Raw genomic sequence first — 20,320 nt, 5'->3', positions numbered from 1 at the left:
GAAAGGAGTTGTTTGATGGGGAACTACTAGATTGGTTAGTAGTATCCAGAAAAGGAAAGTTACCTTCATGAAAGACCACATCTCTGGAAACCAGGAACTTGTTTTTTATCAGGTTGTATAGGCAATCCCCTTTCTGATGCATAAGTTATCCCATGAAAACACATCGAGTGACGCAAGGACCAAACTTTTAATGAGCCCCAAGATTAGTAGCATAGCATAAACAACCAAAAACTTTGAAATGGTCAATGTTTGGGAGTTTACTAAAGAGAAGTTCATAGGGTGTCTTACCATTAAGAACTTTGGTGGGCATCCAATTGACCAGGTAAGTACAGTGACCACACATTCGCCCTAAAAGGAAAGAGAGATATTGGCTTAGTGTTTGAGAGCTTGGGCTACTTCTAAGATGTCTGTGTTTTCATTCAACTATACCATTCTGCTAAGGTTTATAGACACATGAACTTTCATGAATAATGCCAAGCGATGAAAAAAATGAGGAGCATTGGTGATTGAAGAAATCACGAGCATTATTTGTTCGAATGTGTTGGATAGACATATTGAACTGTGTTTTGACCATGGAGATGTATGCCCTAATTTTGGTAAGTGTTTGGGTTTTTGAATTCAAGAGATAAACCCATGTCCCTTGGGAAAAATCGTCAACTATGGTAAAGAAGAAACGAGAGCCATTATGGTTAAGAGTGTGATAAGGTCTCCAAATATCAGTATGAACTAGCGAAAAAGAGTGAGTAGTGTGTGCTGTGTTGTGTGGAAAAGTGGTTCGAGATTGTTATTTACTGGAGCATTACTACTTTCCATCTGATTATGAGGCTCACTCTAAGCAAGAAAAATCAAGTTAGTTGGTCTTTCATATTGAACTGAAATTGATTGATTTTCTCAATTTGCTTTATTGAACATTGAAGAATGATAATTTTTCTTTCTAAGAAACTGTAACACCCCGTATTTGTATTGGATTTTATTAAAGATTAATTTTGTGTTTTGAGAGGTAAAGTGTAAGTTTTTAAAACTTTTTGAGGGTGTTTTTGTTAAATTTTAAAAAGTTGTGTCAAGGGTAAAAAAGAAAGAAATGAGAGATTCTAGGTTTTCAAACAAAAGGGGAAAATATGGATATTTTTGCAAGAAAAAGATTATGTGGCGGGATTTTAGAAGAATTAAGTGAATTTTGAGGGAATATTATAATTTCAAAAAGTATTTTATATAAAAACTGTGCAATCACCCAAATGAGAAGAGAGAGGAAGAAGGAGAAAAGAGGATAGAAAGAAGAGAAAGGAAGAAGAAGAGAGGGAAAAAAAGAGAAAAGAGAAGAGAAAGGAAGAATTTGGTTTGGACGAGAGGAAGAGCGAGAAAGAGAAGTGAGGCAAAAATGTTGTTTGAGAGAGATTGAACTAGATCCCACCATTTTTGCACCTTCCATAAACATGCATGTAACTTTGTTGTCAAAATTCTTCTCCTTTTCTTCAATTAGGCTTTGCTTAGCTAAGTTCGTGAGTTTTCATGGTTGTAGGTGTGAAGGAAGAGAATCCTTGAGTTGCCTTCCATTTTCGGCTAAACATTAAACTGTGAGTGGAATAGTATTGCATTTTGAAATTCATGTCAAATGGACTATTCTTTATGTCGTTTGCATAGCTGATCTGTTGAATGGTGTGTGCAGTTTGGGTGTTGATGAATTAGGTATACATATTTATTGTTGATACATAATTTTGACACCAATAACCTCGCACATGCAAAATGCTGAGAAAGATCCTACAAATTACATATGATTGATTTTGAAATTTGGTTATGATACTGAGATGATATATATATGTTTGAAGAAACATAAATAAAAAATTGACAAGAAGGATTTTTATAGCGGTTTGGATGCTCAAAGCAAATCCTACATCCACTGTTATTTTATTATTCTCTGATTATTTTTCTGATATTGCCTGTAAGGCATGCAAAAATTTATTCATGCTTTGTTTATAGAGAAAAAATAATGGTTGAAGCTCGAATGTATGCCCAGCTCACATATATACAGCCTCCTTTTTTCATGAAGAATGCCCTTTTATACATTTGAGGTCAATGTAATAAGTGTTTTTGCAAGTTATCCTGTGAGGACTACTCCTTAGGGATGGAAAAAAAAGACCGAAAACCAAACCGAAAACCAAACCGAAAATTCAGTTTTTCTAAAATCTGGTTCGGTTTAAAAAATTCATAAATCGATTAATTGGTTCGGTTTTCGATTTACAAGTATTTTTAAACCGGTTAACCAAAACCGAACTATAAAACCGGTTTCAAAAATAAATAATACATATTATTATAATTAAGCCCACCACCACTTTTCTCTTTCATCTATCTTTTCCATCATTTTCAATCTTCTCCTCACTTTTCTCTTTCATCTTTCTCTGTCACTTCTCTCTTTCAACTTCCTTTTTCATCATCATCTTCTCCTTTACTTTTCTCTTTCATCTTCATCTTCTTCTTCTTCTCCCTTTCTTCTTTTCACTTTTCACCTTTTTTTCGTCTTCTTCTCATCTCTTCTCCTTCAGTTTTCTCAGTCTCAGTCTCATTCTCTCTTAGTCTATGTCTCTCACTCTCACTCTCGCGCTCAGTCTCATTCTCTGTCTCTCACTCTCTGTCAGACTCTCATTATCTCTCCGTTTTCATATCTGCGTTCTCACGTCGTCGTCGTCGCTCAGCTGCAGTCGCCGTCGTCGTCTGTTGCCAGTGGGTTTTTAGATCTGTGTTGTCACGTTTTCAGATCTAGGGTTTGACATTGAAGATTTTGGTTTTAATTCTTGTATATGTACTGATGGTGATGGCTATGTATTTGTTAGTTCAAACTTAGAATGAATGATTTAGAACTACAAGTTTTTTGTGTTACTTCATCAATAAATGAATAATGATTTTGGAGTTGAGAATCAATTGTTATTTGGTTAGAAATGACTCAGTTGTTTGATTTTGGATCTTGGTGTTTCAACGTCATTAAACGTGGAAAAAAAAATAAAAAGGACTGAATTGGGCCAAAAAATGCAGCCCATAATGGTGACCGAATTGGGCCGAAAAAGGCAACGCATCATAAATTTCAATTAACCGGTTAAGCGAACCGAATTTTCGGTTTATAACTGAAACCGGATCGGTTTCGGTTCAATTTATTTTTAGAATCGAAAACTGGTTTGGTTCAAACAACAGGTTAACAACAACAAGTTAACCGGTCCGGTTAACCGGATTTTTCCACCCCTACTACTCCTTAATCCTTATCTTAAACAGGGATGGGACTGATATAAACGCTCTTAAGTCTGTTTGTTCTTGACAATTAAGGTTATTTTGTCCTTTAGCTCTTTTATTAAACTTTAATTGATGGGACTAACAGCTCATTTTGATTGGTGGTGCTAATGTCAATGTAATTTTACCCATAACATTTATATTTATATTTTGGGTATTATAATTTATATATGCATGTAATAATGTTGAATTATTTTGGCTGCTGGAGTGTCATTAAAAGGTGATAAATGTTGCAACTTAAGTTGCTACAAGGTTGGTTGAAAGCATGTTGTGGTGGGTGTGATTTTGGTTACTGGAAGATGTATATTTCTATATGGATATGGACCACATGGTGCATTTCGGTTGGACTTGGTGGGAAGTGTATATTGGTTGTTTAATTAAAGAAGCTTGAGTGGATAACACCATTATATTAATCGGCTGACCCTTTTATTTAAAATTAAATGCTTGAATTTTGGTTATAATTTTGAAGCTGCTGGGCTTAGTAATGAGTCTAATGACATGACTTTGGCCGGATGTATATGGGTGATATATAAAAATTGTGCCATATATGCATGTGTTATAAGCCCTTTACTCTTTGGGCCTACCGTATTTGGGCTCTAATTATGGCCCAGTTATCTGTTTTGAGTGTTGGATTTGTATTATATTAGGTGGGCAGGCCTATTAGCAGCAAGGCCTAGTTATTTTGTTAGGTATTGGGTTTTATTATTTAGTGGGCTAGCCTATTAATAATATGGCCTAGTCCCTTTTGTAAAGCCTTTTTAAATTCTGGGGTTTGGGCCTTAGGGACAGTCCCCCTTCTTGAATGAGACTCCTTTATTCTGAAGAGGAAACTGTCATATTTGAGAGTTTTTGGGGGACTGGATTTTTTTATAAATATATTTTATGGGTGTTAAATGGTAATGCTCACATGATTAACGTATTTATGTTACTACAAGTTTTGCATCTAGGAATACATGCTGGTTTGGACTTAGAATTATATATGTATATATATATGATGGTATGCATTTTTATTATGTGGTTGGATATCTGGATGTAATGTTTGTGGATGCATTTTATCTTTCAGATTGATATCACATTTCTTAGTACCCGTTTCCCTCAATTCATCAACTAGCATTTTATACTTAGCGTCATGTGCTCATTGAGATGATACGTCCTACCGAATGATTACGGTATCCTATTGGGACAGAATAGATACAGGATGAGCTCCAGGCAGGATTACACCCAGCGAATACTGGCTTGGGTGGGATTATGTTTATACTAGGCGGGTATAAGCTTGAGTGGCTTGGTTGTTCCAGTGTGTGACAGACACACTTAGGTGTTGTTCTAGTGTGTGAGAGACACACCTAGTCGTTGTTCTGGTGTGAGAGAGACACACCTAGGTGTTTTTCTAGTGTGAGAGAGAGACACATAGTCATTGTTCTAGTGTGTGAGAGACACACCTAGGTGTTGTTTCAATGTGAGAGAGACACACCTAGTCGGTGATCAAGTCTGTTAGAGACACACCTAGTACTTGTTTGTGTTAAGGACTTACATGCGAGAGGTATGACATAAATCACGGGGTACAGGATTGGTATGGTTACAGTATTGATATAGATTTAGTATTGGTATGAGCACTGTGAGTGAGCATTATATAAATTGCCATAGCATCTTGATGTGCATTCATGTCTTAGTTTCATATTAAATGTATTATCCACTCACTGGCCTCCTTAGCTCACTGTCCCCCCTAGGATCGTAAATCGGATTCGTGCGGAGCACACTCTACGCTCTAGGTTGACCATTGATGTACAATCATCAGTATATTCTGTAAAATTGTAGTGCACTCTGATACTATAATTTTGTGATCAGATTTCTAGCCTTTGTTTCAAAACTTTATTTTATGTACTTCTGCTTTCATAAAACTTTTCTTTTGTACTTCGATTTGTATTAGTATTCACTTATGTTTTTATAAAAATGGATCTTTAAAGAGACGTTTTCGAAAATATTCACTATTCTCTCGGGATACTCAATCCTTTGGAGCGCTCGGATTCGACGAGAAAGGGATACCCAGGAGGGGGTGTGATAGAAACATAAAATATACATATTATTTTAAGTGTAAAAAGTTATGATGATATAATATTTTGCTATTGCTCTGTGATTTCATATATATTTTTGTCACCTCTGGCTTTGTATTGAAATAATCTAGAGTAATACAAAACCAAAAATAATAAACACACACAAGTAAAGAAAAAGAATAATACGTGCGATTTACTTTTGCTCACCCAATGAACAGGCTATGTCTACCAGAGTCAATATTATTGAATATTGTCTCACCTCCCCATTACAATGAATGTAGTTTTTCCTATGACTTGATATCACCCTTATACAACAAAAAAACATATACTAGGTTTAAAGAGTAAAACCTAATATTACGAGTATCCCTTTTCTTAAGCCGAAACCCAATTAGGAATTAATTACTTCGAAAAATCCTTCAGCGGCTCTTCATGGAATAGGCTCAAATGCGTTTGTGTGACCCGTTATTGTTAAAGTGGTAGACAACTCTAACAATCTCCAACAACTCCACCAATCCTTCAGTGACTCTTCACGGAATACATAATGTATCACTTAGTGTGGCTTCTAATGCTTGATAATCTCAAGTTAATATCTATAGGGGATTTGTAGGGGCGGATGCCTCTATTTTTTTTTAAATATTAATATGTACAATTTCTGGATTTTGACCTACCTTAATAGAAATATTAATAGACAAAAATATTAATGTGTAATTAGTTTTTAACTTGACTACTCCTAACAGAAATTTCTAGATCCGTCTCTAGGGATTTATGATTGATCAAAGGGTCTTCATCATGTATTTTAGTTAATTTAAATATGGTTTGTCGATAGCTTAAGTGAAATAACAGAATATTAATGATTTTATATATTCAAAATTCGTCTTGATTCTATCGTAAATAAGTATCTTTAGACGGAATAAAAAACGTAATAACCAAGATTTAAATAAAAAGTTTAAAGAAAAATAAGAAATAAATCTCTAGTATATAAATATATCACGTTATTTGTATAAACAAAATCTCTATATTCGCTCCACAACGTCCAAAAAGTCCCTTTGAAAGGCAAGAATAAATATTAATTTTAATTTCTTATTGACACTGACATTTCAATAAGCAAAAACTGTTTAGCCTTTTACTTTACACTGTTCGAATCCAATTTGGTAGTAATATGAGGCCGGTATTAGGCATGGGCTCCCAGCTTTGCACGGGGTGTGTTGCTTATATAAGCATTTTGAGAGATAATGCAGTAACTCAGCCTACATTAGAAATAGAATAAGAAAAAAATAACATAAGTAATCTTAAAGCAAACACAATGCCGTTTTCTGTCACGAAGCGCCTCGCAATCTTCTCCTTGTCTTTGGATTGCGGCGACAATTTGGCGCAATTTCTGGTGTGTATATTATATATATTGTGATTCGAATATCAAAAAAAATCGGGTATCATTCTCAGAATATACTCTACCAATGTCAAAACAGGAAGAGAGACGAGTTAAACAAATAAACAAAACTTTATAATCTATCAAAATTCAGATGATCGGTTAGCCAATCAAATCCTTCATCAATTTTCTCTGCTGTACGAAAACCTTTGAACTGGTTTACGCTCTTTAAAATCCTTACTCGTTGTTACCATTAAATAAAAAAAAAAAAAGACTTAGCTAGCCAGTGGATTTGCTGTGTCTCTAGTTAAATATATGGAGACCTTTCTTCACCATCCTATGTTGTGATAGCATATGATGCAAACTAAGAACGTGGTCAAGATGAGCTTAAGGTCACTGTGAATAGAGTCAGACTGAGAGGTGACATTCTCGAGGAGGTGATACACTTCTTGTGCTTGGCGTTTGCATATGGTCACTCACCCAGTAAGTCTTTGATGGATTGCTTTCATAATTATATCAAACATATTATTTACTTAGATTATCATGCTTACCTGTTCTCAACTTAACCCATCAGTTTAGTGACAATTGTTTCACTTGAATGAGTATAAAATTGTATGTTAACGAATAAAAATTAGCATAGAATGATATAGATGTGTTAATTATATTGTGTATTATCCTTGTGATGATCCATTTAACCTATGAAAATTAAAGGTAGATATATGTTTGTATTCAAAAATTTTAATCCGTTTTATTCTTAGAGGTGTGCTTTTATTAACCCCTAAAAATTCTGTTTTTCATTTGTGCACAAAGCGCAATGTGAACTACAATAAGATGATATGTGTATTTATAGCTAAGACTGATAAGAGTGTGTATAACGAACTATGTTTATTCATTTTCTTGTTTTGGGTTGGTATAGTGGGTTACCAGGCCAAGGCATGTGTGATAATTTTGGAACGAGGTTCGTGCTATGGAGAAGAAGTTACAAAGAAAGCGGATGCAATAAAATATGTTCTTCAAAGTGCTGGGCGTGTGTGATGATGGGGTAATATATTATAGATGGTTTGAATATTAGTCAATAAGGGCCTCTAGTTCTGTGCTATCAATTGGCAGATTAATAAACTTGTATGATCACCTATGATTAGAAATTGTTTTACTTCTGGCACATTATACGTGTAATTGTGTTGTATAACAAATTTCATATAGGGAAACAGACAGTTTCATAGTTATTCTTCGATTTGTTTGTAATCCATATATATGATCATGTTTAGGTCAGCATTGAAGTAAAGTTACTGCTGGAACGCCCTTAAGAAGGTTATTGTGCAAGGGTTTTAGCGTGTAAAGCAACTTGGGTTATACTTGATAGGTAATTGTTTTCTCTTATTCTATTCTTGTGTTCCGAGTCAAGAAGTCTATAAGGTCATACTTTCATATTTATGATTGAAAACACATCCAAATCTGCATTAATTAGGTGCTCAATTTTTCCTTATAACTTGCAAACCTGCAGGCATCTGAGAAGAGATCAGGGGTTCTATCTGAGACAAATACCTTCAAAGCTTGCATTAATTCAAGATAGTTGGATGTGGAAATCTTGAGATCTAAGACAACAAATGAAACAGATGCACTATAGAGCACAAGTTGTTTAACTCCATGTCAAAATCAGTTCCCCAACCTAATACTCAACCTGCAGAAATGCTGATCAGCAGTCTATCTCCAGTATTAAGAGCTATCTTCAAATCCACAGGTCCTGGATAAGGATTTGATGTCTTCGTCCATTTATGGTTCGCGGGAGCATTACTTTCCATCTGATTCTGGGGCTCACTCTGAGCAAGAAAAAATCAGGTCCGCAACTTTCTTACCTTCTCAGAGGATAAAAATTCCACAGCATAAGAATCACTTGCGAAAGAGATCTTAGGAGCTCCCATTCTTGTGCTCATGTGGGCTGAGGACTGAGGTGTATATCAAAGATTCTATGAAATTCAGTTTCTCGAAATTCAGCAAGCAACAAATGATTATCAGGGGATATTACTCGGAGAGGGTGGATTTGGTCGTGTATTTAAGGGCCAACTTAAAGATGGGACGATGATTGCAGCAAAGGTACGAAAAGATGCAAGTTGCCAAGGTTTGCAGAATTTCACTCTGAGGTGTATGTCCTCAGTTTTGCACGCCACAGAAACATTGTGATGCTTTTGGGTTATTGTTGCAGGGAGAACCTTAACATTTTGTTATGAGTATTCTGCAACAAGTCTCTACATGGCATTTATTCGGTGGGTAATTACTGGAGCAAACAAAGTCATTGCAGGTTTCCTAGTTATTTACTAAATATTTCGAGTTTCAAATTTATTTCTTTTTACTTTTAGATAGTATACAACTGTTCTTGAGTGGCACCAAAGGCATGCTATTGCCATTGGAACTGCAAAGGGTTTGCGTTTTTACATGAAGAATGCCGCGGAGCTCCTATAATTCATGCGGACGTGCGTCCAGGCAATATACTTCTCACACATGACTTTGTTCCTTGGGAATTTCTCATGCCCATTATTTTCATTCTTGTTCATTTTCCTCTTTTTCTTCTTATTATATTAACCCCTTGGTGTAATGGATATCCCATAGACATTGATAAGTAATCCTAGGAGAAGAATGTGCATGAGCTACATCTAAAAGACCTACCTTTTATCTGAAGTCTAGTGGTCTGAGAATTTTGCTTCCACATGTTGAAATTCTAGAGCCTTGTTGGACACCCACAGTTTTTCAGCTTTTTGCTTTACATAATATTATATGTAACAAATTTGATTATTGTAATGTCGTGAATGTGTTGACACAGCTTGACAACAGAGAATCTCAAAAAACTGTTTTCCTTTTTTCATCAAATTGAAAACAAGATCAGTTTCCAGGACATTGCAGTTACAAACTGGTGTCTTATATACTCAGCTAGGTGACTTTGGCTTGCACGATGGAAGTCAAATGAGGATCCAGTTCAGACCAAAATACTTGGCACTTTGGGGTATAACCTCTATTAGCTTTCCACTACTTTAATTTCTTCTGTTTGATACCAAATGTTTTAAATAAGTATTTCTGAGTACTTGATGTTTTTAGGTATGTTGCTCCAGAATATGCAGAGAATGGAATAGTTTCAGTGAGGACGGATGTATGCATTTGGCATAGTTTTGATACAATTATTATCAGGACGCAAGTGTTTGATACAAAGAGAAGAAGAACAACCATCTCTGAGAGAATGGGTATGTAATACATGGTCTTCTTCTTGTCCTTTTTGTTCTAAAAACTATTAAAATTGCTTTCAAGTTTCAAGAAGAGCATCTGTCTCTGAAGTACTAACACAATTATGTGGTCACATTTATGATCATGTTCTCTGGTATTTTAGGCTGAACCATTGATTGAGGAACGTGCGTTACACATGAACTCATCGATTCTCGTATCGAAGATTCAGATAATACATATGAAATATATGTTATGGCTAAAACGGCTGGCTTATGTATAAAAAGGAACCCTGAAATGCGGCCATCCATGGGAGAGGTGATTACACTTTGACTTCATTTCATTCTTAAATTTTTGGAAATCTTTATTAATTCATCTATGGCATACATGCAGGGTGGGCGCCTTCTTGAAGGGGAAACAATTTGTGTAATCATACATAGCCATCATGCGGAAGATACAGTGCTTCTTAATTTGTGTTTTGGTGATAGTATTACATGTTTCTCCTTTGCTGTATATACAATATCGTCTGCTGTTACTGTTCTGGGGCCATTGATTTGGTGTCTCCTGGTTTTGGAAAAAAAGTTACAACTGCTCTTACATACATATAAGTCTTTAACATTAAAGTTTAATCAATATAGCAAGCAAAGGGTAAGTTTAATTTTCCTCAAATGTTGAGTTGAGTTGTGAATTTGACCGTGTAAATTAATAGTTTTCTTATATATATCCACTGTGTTATATATATGTTTATAATATACATCATGTGATTAATGAAGATTATACTCTAATATCTAAATGTTTAGTATCGCCGATCATGAAATAGGGAAAATTCAAATTAGGAAAGGATATTCAAATACTTGCAATGTAAATATAATAAGATTTTGGGTGTAAAGCTGATCATAAAATTAAAATTACATTGAGTGGGTGTCTGTTTAAGTTGACATGAGAGTGAAGTGGGTGTGAACTAGGGGCATGTTAAACTTTTGTATGGAACTGGATAATCTCATATATGAGAATGCAACATTTAGGAAGATTTTAATAGGTTGTGCTTTAAAGATCCATAGAGATTGATGCGATAAGGCTCAACAATTACTGTGTATTAGGTCGATAATCTAATGATAATTGGTTGATAATGCTTTTCTTATCAACAAACTAAGACAATCAAAATTACTTATTAGTAAGCAATATGCATGGCTTTAGAGAAATTGTTCTCTAGCTCTCAATCTTGGCAGATCCTGATCCACCAAAAGAATATATATGATTCATCAAATTTTGAAGCACTAAAGCTCTAATACATGCATACAACCAAATAGCATGTGAGGCGTGGAGTAAAAGGGGCTATTGAAGTGGACTGAAAATAGTAGCTACCACTAGCTGAGGTGAAGAATAGTATAAACTGTAGAATACAAAAATATATATGAATAATCATTAGGGTTTCGGGGTTGCCCCATCACAGGAAAACGATGAGATTCTACGTTGAAATGGACTTGAATTTTGGCAGGATCCATTCCCCCTTTAGCTTTACCCACTTACAATAAGAACAAAAGTTGAAAAACACTTATCTCAGAAGAAAAAGTGAGAAGCAATTCATCACACAGTTGAATGAGCTGGTATAAAGTAATGGGTTTCAGAGCTAATCAAAATATTATTTATTATTTTCTCTAGGTTATGTGTTTGGTAAACGCATGGTTGACAGCAGCTTTGAATTAAGTGAAAAATGAAATAGTGGAAGAGAAGTGGAGTGGAGCAAAAAGAATCCAACCATCAGGGACCATGAAAAGGAGAGCGCAACAAGAAGAAGGTGAGGCATGATTGTATAACACTTTGAACAACAGAAATTTGGAAAAATTGGTGTCTCATCAAGCTTTGTAGATCCTGAACCGACCGCTTGGACAATTCTATTTTTAAGCCATCCCCTTTCATTGACTGATAGTTTATTATTGGAAAAAATTAATGAGTTAACTTACTATGATTATATTTATATAGATAGGACAAGTTCCAACGAGGTGGTATTACCAATTGAAATCCCTTTGATCAATCATGAATATGGGTCGGGTCCACAAAAATTGTTGTTTCAATTAATATTATACACGTTTTAATTGATTCAGTAGTTTTATTTTAAAATTAAATTTGTTATTGTGACAAGGACACAACACAACATGAAAAGTTCTTAGGGAACGAAATTGAAGGCAACTGGCAACGTCAATTACAAATCCAATGGGTCCTCAAAAAAGGTGTGGTGGACGGCTGAGATCCTCTTGCAAAGGCATGATACAGAATCTTTACAAATCTTGCAACTTGGCCCATTTGCATTTTCTACACCTGCCCGGTGCCCACTTGCTCTCCGTCTTTCTTTAATTAATTTTGTTTGGATTAGGCATTTCTTTAATTAATTACCTCTTTTATTTTAATAGAACAAAAGTCAGAGATTGAGGGGCAAATTAAAATAATTAATAATAATGATCCCAATTATTTAATGCCCACATAAGTATGCAATTAGAGCCTGTTTAGTTAAGTTTATATGCTAATTTGAGTTTATAAGTATTTAAAATTTTAAGTAGTTATATATTTAATTAAAGTACTTATAAGTAACTGATAAATAATTAATGCGTTTGGTAAAATATTATTTATAAGTATATTTTATTATTAAAATAACTATAAAGAATACTATATTATATTTTATTAATTAATAAATTATACGATAGAATTTTAAAATTAAATAGGGATAATATAATAATATATTTGGTCAAACTAGTTTATAAGCAGAGTGTTTATAAGCTATTAAAAAAATAAAATAAAAAATAAAGTACTTCTCCGTTAATTTATTTATTTATTTTTATTTTTTTTGCAACCCAAAATAGTTATAAACAAACAAATCAGTTTAATTTTTGAACTTATAAATTCAGATAAACACATTCTTAATCATAAAAACACTGATCGAAAGTGATCAATATTAAACAATAAAAATAAAATAGGAGGTTCTGAACTTCCACATTTGATACACAGAGATCCAACTAACCTAACTATATATGTATGTAGTTGAGTTAAGGTTTATTTTCCTTAATTCATAATCAGTTTAATTAAGGCAAGTTTAATAAATAAAGAAGCATCATTTTGATATAATTTGAATGTAGGAATTTTGTATTAAAAAAGTAGAAGCATGTGATCCCGATTCTTTGAAAAGACAAAAGCAAACTTTAGATTGAATTAAAATACATTGACTCTCTGCTTTTAATGAATCACTAAGTTTGAAAGAATTCGATTCCATTTCTCTTGGTTCTAATAATTAACATCCATTAACCAATACTAACATATCTTATAATATTAATGTTTAATTTGACTTGTCAAATTTATTATTCAAGGTTAATTTTCTGGTTGTAGATTTTTATGAGCATTGCCACCATATTTAACATATAGGAAAAAGGAAATAAATAAAGATGTAAGATAAAGGTATTTTATTTTAATCCCAATTTATTTCAAATCTTTTTCTATCCTTTAAATAATTTCCTACTCATATATTCTTCTTTTTAATTTCCCAGAATTATATGTTTAACATTACCATATTTTTATAGGGGTTTTGGTAATAATATCAAAAAGGGTATTTAATAGTTTTTGACAAAATTATCCTGAAAAAACATTTAATTTACAAAATTTCATCCAATCAACCAAAAACCCTGAAAAGAAAATATCTTTAAAAAGAAAAAAGTAGAAATACTTTATAAAGATAATCAACTGTATCTAAATATAAAATTAAAATTAAGCTACAATATTCTCTTATATGGCAATATTTAGCTTAAATTACAAGTTTTGCCTTGTCTTGTAGGGTCTATTTATCTTTTAAGTCCAAGAACGACCCTCCCTCATGCGGAAGATACAGTGCTTCATTAATTTGTGTTTTGGTGATAGTATTACATGTTTCTCCTTGCGTGTTATATACAATCTGTCTGCTGTTTACTGTTCTGGGGCCATTGATTTGGTGTCTCCTGGTTTTGGAAAAAAGTTACAACCTGCTCTTACATACATATAAGTCTTAACATTAAAGTTTAATCATATAGCAAGCAAAGGGTAAGTTTAATTTTCTCAAAATGTTGAGTTGAGTTGTGAATTTTGACCGTGTAAATTAATATGTTTCTTATATATATCCCCTGTGTTATATATATGTTTATAAATACATCATGTGATTAATGAAGATTATACTCTTAATATCTAATATGTTTAGTATCGCGATCATGAAATAGGGAAAATTCAAATTAGGAAAGGATATTCAAATACTTGCAATGTAAATTATAATATTTTGGGTGAAGCTGATCAAAAATTAAAATTACATTGAGTGGGTGTCTGTTTAAGTTGACATGAGAGTGAAGTGGGTTGTGAACTAGGGGCATGTTAAACTTTTGTATGGAACTGGATAATCTCAATATGAGAATGCAACATTTAAGGAAGATTTTAATAGGTTGATGCTTTAAAGATCCATAGAGATTGATGCGATAAGGCTCAACCAATTACTGTGTATTAGTCGATAATCTAATGATAATTGGTTGATAATGCTTTTCTTATCAACAAACTAAGACAATCAAAATTACTTATTAGTAAGCATAATGCATGGCTTTAGAGAAATTGTTCTCTAGCTAATCAAATCTTGGCAGATCCTGATCCACCAAAAGAATATATATGATTCATCAAATTTTGAAGCACTAAAGCTCTAATACATGCATACAACCAAAAGCATGAGGCGTGGAGTAAAGGGGCTATTGAAGTGGACTGAAAATAGTAGCTACCACTAGCTGAGTGAAGAATGTATAAACTGTTAGAATACAAAATATATATGAAATAATCATTAGGTTTCGGGTTGCTCCATCCATACAGGAAACGATGAGATTCTACGTTGAAATGGACTTGAATTTTGGCAGGATCCATTCCCCCTTTAGCTTTACCCACTTACAATAAGAACAAAAGTTGAAAAACACTTTCTCTCAGAAGAAAAAGTGAGAAGCAATTCATCCACACAGTTGAATGAGCTGGTATAAAGTAATTGGGTTTCAGAGCTAATCAAAATATTTTTATTATTTCTCTAGGCTTTATGTGTTTGGTAAACGCATGGTTGACAGCAGCTTTGAATTAAAGTGAAAAATGAAATAGTGGAAGAGATGGAGTGGAGCAAAAAGAATCCCAACCTCAGGGACCATGAAAGGAGAGCGCAACAAGAAGGTGAGGCATGATTGTATTAACACTTTGAACCAACAGAAATTTGGAAAAATTGTCGTCCTCATTCAAGCTTTGTAGATTCCTGAACCGACCGCTTGGATCAATTCTATTTTTAAGCCATCCCCTTTCATTGACTATAGTTTATTATTTGGAAAAAAATTTAATGAGTTAACTTACTTATGATTATATTTATATAGATAGGACAAGTTCCAAGAGTTGGTATCCAATTGAAAATCCATTTGAGACAGTTTTTCATAGTTATTCTTCGATTTTGTTTGTAATTCCCATATATATGATCATGTTTAGGTCAGCATTGAAGTTAAAGTTACTGCTGGAACGCCCCTTAAGAAGGTTATTGTGCAAGAGGTTTTAGCGTGTAAAGCAACTTGGGTTATACTTGATAGGTAATTGTTTTCTCTTTATTCTATTCTTGTGTTCCGAGTCAAGAAGTCTATAAGGTCATACTTTCATATTTATGATTGAAAACACATCCAAATTCTGCATTAATTAGGTGCTCAATTTTTCCTTATAACTTGCAAACCCTGCAGGCATCTGAGAAGAGATCAGGGGTTCTATCTGAGACAAATACCTTCAAAGCTTGCATTAATTCAAGATAGCTTGGATGTGGAAATCTTGAGATCTAAGACAACAAATGAAACAGATGCACTTATAGAGCACAAGTTGTTTAACTCCATGTCAAAATCAGTTCCCCAACCTAATACTCAACCTGCAGAAAATGCTGATCAGCAGTCTATCTCCAGTATTAAGAGCTATCTTCAAATCCACAGGTCCTTGGATAGCGATTTGATGTCTTCGTCCATTTATGGTTCGCGGGAGCATTACTTTCCATCTGATTCTGGGGCTCACTCTGAGCAAGAAAAATCAGGTCCGCAACTTTCTTCACCTTCTCAGAGGATAAAAATTCCACAGCATAAGAATCACTTGCGAAAGAGATCTTCAGGAGCTCCACTTCTTTGTGCTACATGTGGGCTGAGGACTGAGTTGTATATCAAAGATTCTATGAAATTCAGTTTTCTCGAAATTCAGCAAGCAACAAATGATTTATCAGGGGATAATTTACTTGGAGAGGGTGGATTTGGCCGTGTATTTAAGGGCCAACTTAAAGATGGACAGATGATTGCAGCAAAGGTACGAAAAGATGCAAGTTGCCAAGGGTTTGCAGAATTTCACTCTGAGGTGTATGTCCTCAGTTTTGCACGCCACAAGAACATTGTGATGCTTTTGGGTTATTGTTGCAGGGAGAACCTTAACATTTTAGTTTATGAGTATATCTGCAACAAGTCTCTACATTGGCATTTATTCGGTGAGTAATTACTGGAGCAAATCAAAGTCATTGCAGGTTTTCCTAGTTATTCTACTAAATATTTCGAGTTCTAAAATTTATTTCCTTTTACTTTTAGATAGTACAACTGTTCTTGAGTGGCACCAAAGGCATGCTATTGCCATTGGAACTGCAAAGGGTTTGCGTTTTCTACATGAAGAATGCCGCGGAGCTCCTATAATTCATCGCGACGTGCGTCCAGGCAATATACTTCTCACACATGACTTTGTTCCTATGGTAATTTCTCATGCCCATTTATTTTCATTCTGTTCATTTTCCCTCTTTTTCTTCTTTATTATATTAACTCCCTTTGGTGTAATTGGATATCCCATAGACATTAGATAAGTAATCCTAGGAGAAGAATGTGCATGAGCTACATCTAAAAGACCTTACCTTTATATCTGAAGTCTAGTGGTCTGAGAAATTTTGCTTCCACATGTTGAAATTCTAGAGCCTTGTTGGACACCACAGTTTTCTCAGCTCTTTTGCTTTACATAATATTATTATGTAACAAATTTGATTATTGTAATGTCGTGAATGTGTTGACACAGCTTGACAACAGAGAATCTCAAAAAACTGTTTTCCTTTTTTCATCAAATTGAAAACAAGATCAGTTTCCAGGACATTGCAGTTAACAAACTGGTGTCTTATATACTCAGCTAGGTGACTTTGGCCTTGCACGATGGAAGTCAACTGAGGATCCAGTTCAGACCAAAATACTTGGCACTTTGGGGTATAACCTCTATTAGCTTTCCACTACTTTAATTTCTTCTTGTTTGATACCAAATGTTTTAAATTAAGTATTTACTGAGTACTTTGATTTGTTTTAGGTATGTTGCTCCAGAATATGCAGAGAATGGAATAGTTTCAGTGAGGACGGATGTCTATGCATTTGGCATAGTTTTGATACAATTATTATCAGGACGCAAGGTGTTTGATACAAATAGAGAAGAAGAACAACCATCTCTGAGAGAATGGGTATGTAATACATGGTCTTCTTCTTGTCCTTTTTGTTCTAAAAACTATTAAAATTGCTTTCAAGTTTCAAGAAGAGCATTTATCTCTGAAGTACTAACCACAATTATGTGGTCACATTTATGCTCATGTTCTCTGGTAATTTTAGGCTGAACCATTGATTGAGGAACGTGCGTTACATGAACTCATCGATTCTCGTATCGAAGATTCAGATTATACATATGAAATATATGTTATGGCTAAAACGGCTGGCTTATGTATAAAAAGGAACCCTGAAATGAGGCCATCCATGGGAGAGGTGATTACACTTTGACTTCATTTCATTCTTAAATTTTTGGAAAATCTTTATTAATTCATCTATGGCATACATACAGGTGGTGCGCCTTCTTGAAGGGGAAAACAATTTGTGTAATCATACATAGCCATCATGCGGAAGATACAGTGCTTCATTAATTTGTGTTTTGGTGATAGTATTACATGTTTCTCCTTAGCTATATTTGGTACTTATTTGTTGCTATTTGGGATCATTATTATTTTTTTATAATATATATTATATAAATTTTAATATTATTTAATATTTTATTTTAAATGTCAAATTTAGTACATTAAATAATATTTATTAATATTAAAGCAAACAAATCAAAATTAATGCACAAAGAAAAATCACATCACAATATACAAATTAAATTTGGATAATAATAATAAATATTATAATTCTCAATATCATCTTCAACTTGTACATCTTCATTTTATTCATCATCACTGACTCTACTTGGTTGCATAAATTGAACAACCTCTTGTTCCACATCCACCCTACAAGTTATTTTTGTCCATTAACTTTGCCTCAATATGAAAACTAAAAATTCATCTAAATTATTGGTTTGATATGCATCATGAGTTCGATTGATCTTCCTCAATTTTACGAGAATGTCGTACAAATGCCTATGTTGCACCTTCTGTATAACTTTCCAAACGGGTTGATGTGTGATCCAGTTTTCAAAGAGAACTAGACTGTAAAGGTACCAGATTTTGGTCCAACAGACTGGTATGATCTGGTTCTTTAAGTAGTGGATTCGGGAATTCACTTAATAGATGTGATACATGTAAAACTCAAACTACTAGAAAAAACCTCCTTCCTTGAAGAATGAGTTGACAATTTTCTTGACCGTTTTCAATTCCTGATTGATTTGACCATTTATGAATTGTCAAGAATTAAAATAATCCTTGACCATTTTGGTGATTCTTGATAGTTATTAACTGTCAAAGAATTGGCTAAAAATAAATTGTTAATCTTGTTTTGACTGTTGTAGTCTAAATCTTTGACAGTTTTTAACTATCAAGGATTAAGTATAAAAAACAAAAAAAATAAAAAATAAAAAAATTTGCTTTTTTGCAACCAATTTTTCATTCACTCTTCCCATAATTTTTTCCTTAAAACTTATGCTAACCTCATTTCACTCATTTTTGAAACCCTTATAGTCGACCTATTTCTGGCACTGGAAAACAAGTTCTCGTTTCTACCAGTCCTGTTCAGTAGATGACGACTCGCTCAGTGACTTTGGCGCTTACCCCTGTCTATTTTGACGGAGTTTGTTAACTTCGGTGAGTTCTTATCGAGGCGTATCCCCAACACCCAAATTTAGGGGTGTTCAAAAATAGTAGAAACTTAACCGAACAGGGAACCAAAGTGGTTTTCCAGTTATCCAAGAAATAGTTTGATTTTGGTCCATAGAAATAGAGAAAACTGAATTTCCAATTTTATTAAAAAAAAATTAAAAAGTAAACAATTTTTTCATTAAAATTAAAAAAATTTAAATTAAAAAGATTATAAATCTAAAATTAAAGAAAACAAAACCCCAAACCCGGTTTAAAAAAAAAATAATAATAAACATTTTTCCCACCTCAAAATTTTCACCAAGGCAAATTCTCCCACCCATTTTTCATTAAGTCAAAGCTAGGGTTATAAAACTATTAGAACAACCCATTTCTTTACCAAAATTCCGGCGCCCAAAAACCCATTCTTCGCACAAATTTCTTCCCCCAAAAACCAGAATAATTTCCCTCTTTTCCGCCCAAAATCTCTCTTCGTCGCTCTTCCACTAAATCGCAGAAGCTCTCTAAAGCAAACCAAAAAGTAGAGATTCATTTCTCTGTCTCCAATCTCAAGAAAATATCAATTCTCAAATTCTAGTTGTTGTGATGTGGCAATTGACCTATGCCCACGTGGAAGTCAAATTATAACTTGGGTGGTCAAAGTTATTAGTTAAAGACTAAAAGGGTAATTCTGTCAAATCCATTCTTCAATAAACCTAATGCAAATTAGGTTTTGTTCATTCTGTTTTCTCGAGCTTCTCTCTTGGTTATAGAGAGAGAAAACTTGTTACGAATCTCTGGATGTGCTAGAAATTGAAGAGCGTTGATGGAATCAAATGGTGGTGGTAGGTCTTAGCTGGATTTTCCTTTTTGCTTTCACGTGTATAAATCAGTCACTAATGTTTGGTTATTGTGTTTGGTGTATGAGAGGTGAGGAGATCTGGGTTTTACAGAGGGGTTTTCTCTGGGTTTTTGCTCTGTGTAAAGGGTAAGCGTAAATCTCTGTAAGGTTCCTATTCTCATAGTAAATTCTTCTTATTGCCCTAAAGAGTGGATGTAGGTAATCTGTGTGATTACCGAACCACTATAAATCTGTGCGCCTTTCAATTTAGCTTATTATCTGTTTATATGCTTATGATTATCTGTGTTTTTGGATTATGTACTGCTTTGGATTTTCGTTTATGGTCTCTAGTTGCAACAAGTGGTATCAGAGCTAGGTTTTCATTCTAGCACCTAGGGTTTATTCTAGGTTGGAGATCCTTTTCGAATCTGAAGTAATCTAGGCTTAGATGTTTTCTTCACAAA

The 20,320-nt window shown here is 33.9% G+C and overlaps 1 protein-coding gene across 1 annotated transcript; it reads left to right on the top strand.

Moving 5' to 3' along the window:
- Positions 1–238: 238 nt before the first annotated feature.
- On the top strand, positions 239–17,915 carry LOC116140232 (inactive protein kinase SELMODRAFT_444075-like). The gene is made up of 14 exons (XM_031425857.1): positions 239–322; positions 8,435–8,532; positions 8,658–8,812; positions 8,897–8,957; positions 9,784–9,835; positions 10,070–10,180; positions 10,297–10,470; positions 15,412–15,509; positions 15,654–16,429; positions 16,527–16,684; positions 17,107–17,180; positions 17,278–17,425; positions 17,571–17,720; positions 17,797–17,915. The coding sequence occupies exons 1-14, from the start codon at positions 239–241 to the stop codon at positions 17,842–17,844; spliced, it is 2,187 nt and encodes a 728-aa protein (XP_031281717.1). The 3' UTR covers positions 17,845–17,915.
- Positions 17,916–20,320: the final 2,405 nt, after the last annotated feature.

This window comes from Pistacia vera, unplaced genomic scaffold (genome assembly GCF_008641045.1).
Source record: "Pistacia vera cultivar Batoury unplaced genomic scaffold, PisVer_v2 Contig366, whole genome shotgun sequence".
NCBI classification, from domain to species: domain Eukaryota; kingdom Viridiplantae; phylum Streptophyta; class Magnoliopsida; order Sapindales; family Anacardiaceae; genus Pistacia; species Pistacia vera.
This window is presented reverse-complemented; position numbering and strand designations above follow the sequence as displayed.